Source organism: Aedes aegypti, unplaced genomic scaffold, assembly GCF_002204515.2.
Source record: "Aedes aegypti strain LVP_AGWG unplaced genomic scaffold, AaegL5.0 Primary Assembly AGWG_AaegL5_hic_scaff_1635_PBJ_arrow, whole genome shotgun sequence".
NCBI classification, from domain to species: domain Eukaryota; kingdom Metazoa; phylum Arthropoda; class Insecta; order Diptera; family Culicidae; genus Aedes; species Aedes aegypti.
The window spans coordinates 11,807-22,554 of NW_018735090.1; the positions used below are offsets into that span (position 1 = coordinate 11,807).

Genomic DNA, 10,748 nt, shown 5'->3' on the forward strand with positions numbered 1-10,748 from the left:
GTTTGAGAAATTTGAGAATCCAGCGTAGCGTGATCAGTGGGAGGAATACAAACGACAGTGTCGTCGCTCGGCGGCCGGTGACAGAAACTGAATGTTCGAAAGGTTGTTGCCTGTACTTTTTGCCGCTGGCGCCAACTGTTAGCGGTTATGAACGAAATAAACAGTCGTTACCCTATTCAGCTAGGATATGAAGTAGTTCTAACTTGAATAATTTGAATATGATGTAAGTCAGGCTCGAATAACTCCCACATGAAGTAAATCATTCATGAAACACTTGAATATACAATAAATCAGATCTAAATCACTTGAATATGATTTCATTCTGACCTTAATCACTTCCACTTTCAAATGCCAAAGGCATTCTTCACAACATTCTGGACAATCCAGTTTACCAAAATCATGAGTTTTGGTAGAGTCAACCATCCATAACAATATGTTCCATACATTGATATCGAGTTGAAGAACCAGAGTTAAATTTGGTTTTCAATTTCACATGTACAATACTGCCACTTAGCGGCAAAATTACAAACTAAACTGATTGTCTAATAGATTTGGTTGGCCTTCTGTACAACTTTGCAACAGAACGTGAGCCAAAATTGAACGGAGAAAGTTCAAATTTTGCTCGAGAACGTAGTAGACAATGAACTCCAGAGCCGGAGCCTACCACTACCTACCGCCCCGTTCAGATCGCATTGCACTAAAATGGTAATCAAAGCATAGATTTAGGTTTTTTCCAGGAAAAGATTCCCTAAATGAATAGTAAAACCAATTTAGTTATAAATAAATGTATCTTTTCTTGCTTTGAGCACCTTACAAACAACTTTAACACGGTGAGATGCCTTGAATTCTGTCAGAACAATCTGCGTTCAATTTTCTGCTCACTAGAGTTCAAATATTTGAACTGAACAATGAGCAAGCCTACTTGATCACTCCGTTCAACAAGTTGAACTGGGACGCGAACTGAACGTGTTCAAATGCATCACTGCCTTGAACATTCTTTCTTATCACAATTATGGGATAAAACTAGTATGATGTAGTCATATGAACATAATCCTAGCATCACCTGACGCCAAATTTATAATTTAATATGTCTGCCATTCGGATGCCCTTGTATTTCTGAACAACTTTGTCAAATACTCAAACTTTCTCTCTCATTTGGATCACAAAATACAACTCAAAATGAACAGTTTTACGTTACCTAGCTGCAAAATTTTGAACTGAATTGTATGTATTCCAGATGTCCTTGAATTTCTGAACATCTTTGCCGAAGATTCGAACTTTCTATCTCATGTAGAACACTAGATTTAACATGCTTAAATGCTCAATTTTACATACTCACTAGTGTCACCTTGCGGCAAAATTGCTAAACAAACTATGTGCTTTCTGAATGTCCTAGGCAACATTTTCTGATGTTGGTGTAATTTTTCCTATAATGGTGGAATTACATTAATTCATTGAGAATTCGTTGAACAGTGCTAGAAGTAATGATTTTAGACTATCTGGAGAAATATCTCCAAAATTTCATATTTATAAACGAATTTTTCGCTGAAGCCGAAGAAGGGTTCTCAGTGAAACCTTCAATGACTTCATTGATGAATCTTTTTGAAAGAATTCCAACAAATATGTTTGTCCTTAAGACAGTCTAAACTATTATTTAGAGGTGCAAGTTTTGAAATGGCTGACTTTTCATCTAAGTATTAACGACTATATCGTTCGGTTTGGGATTGATTGTGAACTTTTTGAATAACGCTTAGTGACCAATAATAAACAACAACTCGCCTCTGAACTTTGACTCCAGTGTGTTTTTTGAATGTATTATTGATACCATGTATGACGGAAATACGATAAGCTGCTGCAGTTGCATCGAACCGAATTATCTAACCTTTGGAACACACCATTTCCGATAAAAGAGTGAATCCACAGTCCGGTTTGCACCGCGTCAGAAGTTTCCAAATTACCACCAATCGAGATTTGCAAGCCGATTACTTTAACCCCCATATGACGCTAATTGCATCTCACTTGGGAGCTTATCAGCTACCGCAGAAGCCGTCCCTGTCAGGCGATATCGCGCGATTGATGAATTTCTTCTTCGTGGGAACCTTTCACACGTCGCACGTCGAGAGCTATCTTATCAGCCTGGCAACACCTGATTGACCCTCTAATGTGTTTTAATTTTCGATCTAAATATCGTTTTTTTGATATCTAAAATCCATCGAAGCACGTTTTAGCGATATTTGGTCGGTGTTCAGACAGACCGGACTAGATGATATTTTGGCGTTCTAAAGATACGTTAAGGACTCCTTAAATTTTGATTTTTACGATTCTGTTTTGATACAGATATATCATGAAATAGATAAGTTACGTTATTACAACGAATGGTGCCAATATTTCTACACTTCAAATGCTTGGGGTACTTTTTCCTGAAACCATTAAAAAGCACTTGGTTCAGTCTGTCTGAACACCGACCATTTGTATTCAACGCAAATTTAAAAAATTGGTTTTTGATATTTTTGAATTCTTATTTTTGAACAATTTTTTCTTTTTTTTTAATCTTGACGCTTTGACCAGAACACCTATTATTGAATGTGAAGAATTTCAAAGATTATTAAAGGTTATGAAACATTCTAGTTTTGAAACATTTTTCAATAATAAAAAAGTTGGAAATCCATGAAAGACTTGCGGTGCTGTGGTTCTACAAACCCGAAATAAAAAAAAAAAATAAAAAAAATGCCATCTGAAGGCGAGGTTGGGTATTAGAGGGTCGATATTTGAACTGCGGGATGGAAACTTACCTCGCCTTGACGATGCTGCCGGGCACAATTCTCGACGCGGTTCTTCTCCCAGAAGGCATCCGGACGGATGACGAGGAAGCTGTCCAAGTTTGGCCCGAGAAGGGACTGGACGTGGCGAATGTACTGTCGGGTTGAACGCCAGGAACACTTTTGGGCGTCCAGGATGACCGCAAAGCCATTGGCGATAGTTTCCGAGCTGTTGAAGATGTTGAGATTAGTACTAAGATTTAAATATGGACTGTTATCTCCGATATAGGACGGTAATTTGTGGCGCTTAGATGGAAATTACACAAATTCTTTCTTCTTTCGGAAGTATTCAAAACTACCTTAAACAATAAAACAGTACTTTTCAGTGCTAATTTGAAAAAGTCATTTTGAACAGAATGACGGTCCACATCAATGAAAATTCATTTTTTGCCAATAAACACTTCGGATTCCGTCATGGACATTCGACCACTCGAATTTGATTCGTTCCAACAAATCTGAAGGCTATTCTACTGGTCTTGCTTTTCTAGACATTGAAAAAGCATTCGACAGTTTTAGGTATGAAGGCTTGATTGGTAAATTAAAAAACTTTAATTTAAAACATATATTGTTAGAATTATTCAAAGTTATCTGTCAAATTGTAAACTTCAGGGTAATTATCAGAACTCCAGGTCTGAAAGACTTCCTGTAAGAGCTCGTGTTCCTCAGGGCAGTATTTTGGGACCAATATTGTACAATATTTTCACATCCGACTTATCTGAGTTTCCTCGGAGATGTCATGAATTTCTGTTTGCGGATGACACAGACCTCTCTGCCAAAGGACGATGCCTGCGTGTAATTTGTAGTAGATTCATAAAAAAAATGAAGATGAAATACCGTCGTAGATCGGGGAATAGCCGCAGTTAGATGTTCTTACCTCAGCGACGAAAGAATGTAGTTGACGGTCTTCTCAAGAAACCCCTTCATCCACGGCAGGTTATCGTAGAACGGCACAGGAATCACTATCAAGGGATGACCATCGCGATCCCGTCCACCCGGTATGTAAGCGGTCTGCGTATTCAACGCGTTCAGGACGTCCGCTTCCATGGTGTCGCTTCTTCAATCCCTAATCACTGCCCTCAGACAAATCCGGCCATTGACTCGGATCGAAATTCCGGATGACTCACTGTCACTTTCAAGCACTACTGCACACTGTCGTCGATCCCCTATCCAATCACCGACGATCGTTCTCACACACTTTGTGACCGCAGTTGTCGACGTTTGGGCCGAAATGGATCACTACTATCATTTGGACGCCTACCGGAGATTGCTCGGGGTGTAAATCTATAATTTACGATTTGTTTTGAACTTTCCATCAATAAGCTTCATCATCGTCACACATCAGCTGACGAAACTGACCGCATATCTTCGGAATAAGCGGGGACCAGGGTTTAGGGTGCGACTTATTTCTCGAAAGTTTTTAAAATCAAAGAGAAACCTCAAAGTTTGAGCTAAAAATATTAGGATTTAGTGGTGGCACAAGCAGCTTAAAGGTTAATTTTCATAATGTTGTTATTTTTAACTCAATTTCAAGTCTTTTGTCACAATGCTCTCTACAATTGAATTCGTAGAACATCAAATTTGTCTTAAATTATAAATAGGCTAATTAATAGTACCATGACCCCACAGTTATGGATCAAATAGTGTTGAGTCCAACCTATAAAATTCAATAAGGGATGGGGTATACAAATTATGTCACGCTAAATTTCAACTTTTTTCCGACCCCTCCCCCCTCTTTGTCACACTTTTTGTATGAGTCCTCCGAAATTTTGTAAGGCATGTCACACTTGACTCGAACCCCTCCCCCCCTTGGAGCGTGGACGTTAATTTGTGCATGACCCCTAACACAGATAGAAAACATAAATTTTAATACAAAAGGGCGAATGGATCGTTTTAAATTGGAACTCCAGTTAGTAAACTATTTTGAGTTTCTGAAATGCATATTATGGATCAAATTGTAACATATTACGGATCAGTGCGCAAAATCAAAGAGATTTTCAACTCAATGCATTTGTATTGCAATGATTTTGGCGAAAGTTGTTATTGCACATATTATTGCAAAATTAGCAGTGTTTTGAGGGTTGGAAACGAAACAAGGGTAAAACGCCTTTTATGGACAGTAGAAAAGGGAATTAGGAATGGATCAATAAATAAAACCTGAAGAGGCTTTTCAGATAGTTTACATTTTTTCAGACACCCTGCTGTAATCATTCAACCATGATAATTGTGCGTGCTTGGAAGCATATTTCATCTCTAAATAAGTTGCTGCTCAATTTTTATGTTTTTTGGAGACTTTTTTTTGTGATACTGCATTGCAGTAACTGAGACATGAACTGTTTTCGCTCCTCACCCAAGTTTTTCACCCATTTGTGTCTGCTAAAAAATTAAATTTACAAAGCTTGATGTTTTATGAGTTTTATCCTTAGTGCCTGAAAATGTTGAATTCAATGCTTAAAATGGCAAAAATCGACATTCCTTGGAAGTGATCCATACTTAACCGTGGTAAACATTCATTTCCTGACCCATATTATGGATCACTTGTTTAGAACTGCTAATACTCAATATTTAGAATCAACAATCAAGTAAAATGTTTTCCAAAGATGAATTCATACTAAATATAAGCGAACGAGCATTTTTTACGGTACAACATTTGAATTTTACCACCTGTGGGAGCTTATGAATGCTGACGGTAATTCTTACAGAAAACGACCATATAATGATAGATGTGTGGTACCAACTGCACATTTGTCAAAAACATCGTTATTTAGCGGTTGAATGTTGTGTTCAACATTTCAAATGGTAGAAGACAAATAGTATGACTTGCGAGTTATCCGATTTTGAACGCCAGCTACGGATCTCAGCTGTGTGAGCATGATATTTCTCTCCAAATTTTTTCAACATCTCATTAAAAAGTTGAACATTGTTTAACTATCTATTTTTGAATCTATCTATATGCTTTCGAAGCCATAGCAAAAAATCGTTTTGGTTTAGTTTTCTTTCCCAATTCTCATCAAAATCCACTCAAATTTTCTTCTCGGAATTTTCATTAGAATCTTCTCGGAATTCTCATCAGAATCCTCTTCTGATTGTCATCAGAATCTTTCCAGGAGTCTCATCAGAATCCTTTCACTAAGGGAATCCTCTCTGATTTCTCATTACTCTGTCTCGGGATTCTCATTAGAATCGACCAGTATGCTCATAAGCATCTTTTCAAAATTCTCATCAAATTTTTCACAGGGCTCTCTTCAGATAAGTTCTAGGAAGCTCATCTAGATATTCTCAAGATTATCATTAGGATCATTTCCGAATTGTTAATCACCATGCTCACAGAATTTGTATTAAGATTCTCATCCAAATTTTCTCCGAATTTTCATCAAAATCAAAATCAATTTCGAAATTCTCAACAGAATCCTTACTAGACTCTCATCAGTATGATAATAAATCTTCGAGCTGTTTAGTGGAATACCTATAAGTAGATGAAAAATCGAATTAAGTACTATAGCATTTAATTCCACTACAGTTTGTATCTTTATCTATCAAGATACGCGTATTTCGACCTCAACTGGCCGTTGAGGTCGAAACACGCATATCTGGCCAAAGGATAGTATATGGTATAGTACTTAATTCGGTTTTTCATCTACTTCTCTTCAGTATCCTTCTAGAATTCATCCAGGATTCTCATTAGAACCTTTTCAGAACTCTCAAGAGAATCTTCACAGGATCGTTCCCGAATTCTTATCATAGTTCTTCCAAGAGTATCGACAGAATCAATTCAGGGTTCTCATCAAATTCTTCCAGTATTCTCATCGAAATCTTTCCCTGAATCTCATCCAAAACAAGTATTTTCACCATAGTCGTTCCAGGATTCTCATCAAAATCTTTCAGAATTTCCATCACGGTTTCACTAGGGTATTTATTGGAATCCATCTAAGATTCTCATCATTGGAAACCTTCTAGTGTTGTTGCCAGAAACCCTCCAGGATTTGTATCAGAAACTTTGCAGATAAGTCATCAGAAACTCTTTAAGATTCTCAACAATCTTTGCAGGATTATTATCAGCTTCCTTTTTGGATTCGCATTAGAATCCTTCCTGGATTTTCACAAGAATCCTTCCAGAATATCGACAGTATATCTTCTGATTGTCATCAGAATCTTCCCAGGACTCTCATCAGAATCACGTCACGCGAAACGAATTCAATTGATGGTGCCATTACAGAGCACTCTCGAGCAAAACGCAAGCAAATCGAATAAAAGTAAAAAACAAAACTTCACAAAACATCTTCATATATAATCTCTGATAAAAAACACATCTATCACTTCGAAAAACATGTTTCCACAGAACATTTGCACGTGGCGTAGCACCGCCGAATCTAATTTTCACCAGCGGAATTGAGAAAAAAAAAAGAACGCGGACGAGGTAAACGTGACACAAAATTCAAAACGCAGCCGCCCGCGCGCATGGCTTGCTGCGATCATACACGAAGTCCAGAAAATATCTCTACACAAATTCAATCCTTGGAAAAAATGCTGGTTAAATGTTTGAAGGAATTATGACAAATATATTTAAGTAGTTCAACCACAGGATTAATTCCTGGAGGGTAAATTTCCTATCAGCCGTACTTCATTTCAGGTACTTCTGGTTATATCTTTGAATCTCTTAGAAATTCCTAAATTTCTATGAGGAGATATGAGTAACTTTTATCATAGTATTTAAAAGAACTCTAGGGCTAGATTGAATTCTAGGAAAACTATCTGAAAGAATCCCAGTTAATTCCGTGGAAAAACTTTCGCAGGAATTATCATAGGATCTTTATTTATGTAGCATAGCAGCATAGCATAGCATAGACTGACTGTACATGTTAATGTACATGTCAATTACTCCGTGATTGATCGGAACTGGTAAGAATTGCACTACGATCCAAATGAATAAGGGATGGGAGTTTCCGCTTACTCTCGAAGTGCAATTTTAGCAGATCCAATATTGTTGATCAATATTGGCGCCGACCAAGTCCTTACAGTCAGTTGGGATGGGGAAGGAATGTTAGGGTGTAATGATTGTTGCTTCTAGAGACCGAGAATATCTCTGCATCTCCACAATCACTACGGGAAAGGTGTTTATTAGTGAGGGAGGAAAAGATCTGGGAGACACATTTGGTCGGTGATGCGATCCATGGACAAGGGGGAAATATACGACTTATATTTAAAGCTAGTTTTGTATTTTTGTCTCGAGAAGTTTTTGATAGAAGATTTAAAAAATACGTAAACATTCACAATGTCGCACAACTCAAAAGATATTTTAAGTAATGTCAAAAAGAGAAAAATATATGTATATTGAAATTGTATAAAACAAGCATAATGCCGACACTTATAGTGACGAACCATACAAAGTTAGTTTTAATATTACATAAAAGATACGCATTCAAGAAAAAATGTGTTATCATAAGCATGAAACGAACTCACCAGTTGGTAACACAGCGTAACAAAAATGACATTTTTGTGTGTCTCAAGAATCAAATTATGTGTCTCTAGTAGATTTGGGGTTGCTGAATCTGATGCTGTTCTCAGAAATATTCCAGCACGTCACAATTTTTAGCTACAGTTCGCCAAAATTGTATAAACTACTGGTTTCATTGATGTTTACAATAAAATTTAAAGTATGATTTATCAAAAAATATTATGATCTAATCTACAAGCATGCAAAATAGGACTACAACTTTCATTTCAGGCATAATTTGATCGAATTGCACGATTAAATTGAGGTTAAATCGATTTTTTCAAACATGCTTGCAGTCTCCATACGAATTTCTTCGTTTTTCTTATATGGCAAATTCACAACTTTTCTAAACCAAAAAAATAACTTTTGAGCATCGGAAGTATTATGAACATTGATGATAATTATGTTATACACATGAAGTTTGAGTTCTGAGGCAATTAATCAAATAAATTGCCATACAAGCTGGAAAACTTGCATGCAAGTTGGCTGAAATAGTCAAATTTAGCATTTTCAACAGCCAATATCGCAAAAACTAGACGTGCTATGATATTTCTGTAAATGGCATTGGATTCAGCAACCATTAATTAAGTAAATAGCGGTATTTTTGGTGCTTGAGACAAAATCGTGTTCCGCAGTGTAATCCTCGACTGAACACAAATATCTCTTTCGCACTCACACAGTGCGAACAGCAAAACTTCTTGACGTCCCGAAAAAACAAACCGTGTTGCTTGGGCTTTCCCAAACTGAGCAAAACCTATCCGTCGACGCAAAATCGAACCGTCCCGCTTGGCTTCACGAAAGCACTCTTATCATAGGATCTTTATTTATGTAATACATTAAGTAATTTCTAGAATAATCTGAAAAATAATGCTAGGGATAGTATATTGGGGGAATTCCTGAAAAAATCCAATTATCTTAGGTCTTCTGCAGGAATCGGTATAGGATCTTTTTGTTGTACCATCTGCAGTAATTCATTAAATAATGCAGTAAAATATATAAAGGATATCACAAAACAAATCCCTATTATCTGAGGTGTTCTGCAAACTGTTTTTGAAGAAACCCAATAAACATTCCTGAAGAAATTCAAAGGAAACTTCCTTAGACAATGCTTGGAATGTCCCTAAAGTAATTTCTTGCAAAATCTCTGCATAAGGTTATGCTCTCAATGAAATTCCTGATTTGGTGTAAAATCTGTAAAATACCTGAAGAAAAATTGGTGGAATTTATTGAAGAGTCTCTTGAAGAGTTCTTGAAGGAGTTCTCAGAGGTATCACTGAACAAACTTATTGATAAGACGCAGATTGCATGTCATCATTTTTTTTTAGTTTAATGCAATTTATAAAGAATCATTGAAGAACTTAACAGAGTTTTTCATTACACAATCCCGAGTGAGTTATTAGGAGCATTTTTTTAGGCATTCTAGACCGAGTTCGAGAGGATAAAAACAAAATGTGGAAATATATGTAAAAGAATTCTCGAAAGTTTCATTTAAAAAAATTCTTTGAGAAATTGAGGCAAACCTCCCAACATGTTCTTTGCTAAACTACTGAAACAACTCATGAAGAAAATTTTTTGTTTGTTGAAGAAAGTTTTGTGAGGCTTTCATAGATAAGTTCTTGAAAGTATTTTGAATGAAATTATCGGAAGAAATAATAGATAAACTTCTGGAAAGATTCATAGAGACAGAATAAATTCAGAGATATTGATGAGGACTTGTTGTAGAAATTGGATAAACTTTCAGTAACATTTTTTGGAATAATCGCTGGAATAATAATTGATTAAATCCCTTGTAAAATTTAAAGAATCTGGAGGAAATTAAAGGGCAATCCTAGAAGAAACACTAGGTGGATACGAGGAGTCATTCCTTGACTTCGATTTCCTTGATTTTTTTTTCGTAGAATACGTGAATAAAATCATTTTAAGATAACTTAACATATACTTGGCAAAAACATATTGAGTTTCTGAGTTTGTGAGCAGATTTGTCACAAGATCTATTATGGAATGCTTAAAACTTCTAATAACTTAAGATAAAGTTTTTGCAGAAGTTAGATTTTTAGCTGAATTTGAAAAAAATATGCAGAAAATCCGTCACTAGGCAATTTTCTACAAGGATGCCGATTAATTCTAACAAAACATTTATGTTAGTATCAAACCAATATTTTTTTCTTTTCTTCAGTCAAACGCTCCATTTACACCCTTTGACTATGCCCATGTCCTTAACGCGATGGTCTTTTCAGTATCGAGTAATATTCGAAAAAAAGAGAATCTTCTAAGTATGATGAGTAGATACGAGTAACTGACAAAAGATTTAGCTAAAAAGATTAAGTCAAAAGATAAGCTATTAGAGCGGGAAAAAAATACGATATTCAAAAGTACATTTTTGATATTATTTATTTAGATTCTGCTCAGAGTTGAAATGAACTTTTGTAATAAATTTT

General features: G+C 36.1%; 1 protein-coding gene across 1 annotated transcript; it reads right to left on the reverse strand.

The window, feature by feature from the left end:
- Positions 1-2,792: 2,792 nt before the first annotated feature.
- Positions 2,793-4,276, reverse strand: LOC110680596 (SEC14 domain and spectrin repeat-containing protein 1-like; the record flags this gene model as incomplete). Its single annotated transcript, XM_021856389.1, has 2 exons — positions 3,694-4,276; positions 2,793-2,988 (listed from the first exon to the last, which is right to left on the reverse strand). Coding segments are annotated over exons 1-2 (366 nt in total), but the record flags the coding sequence as incomplete, so codon positions are not given.
- Positions 4,277-10,748: the final 6,472 nt, after the last annotated feature.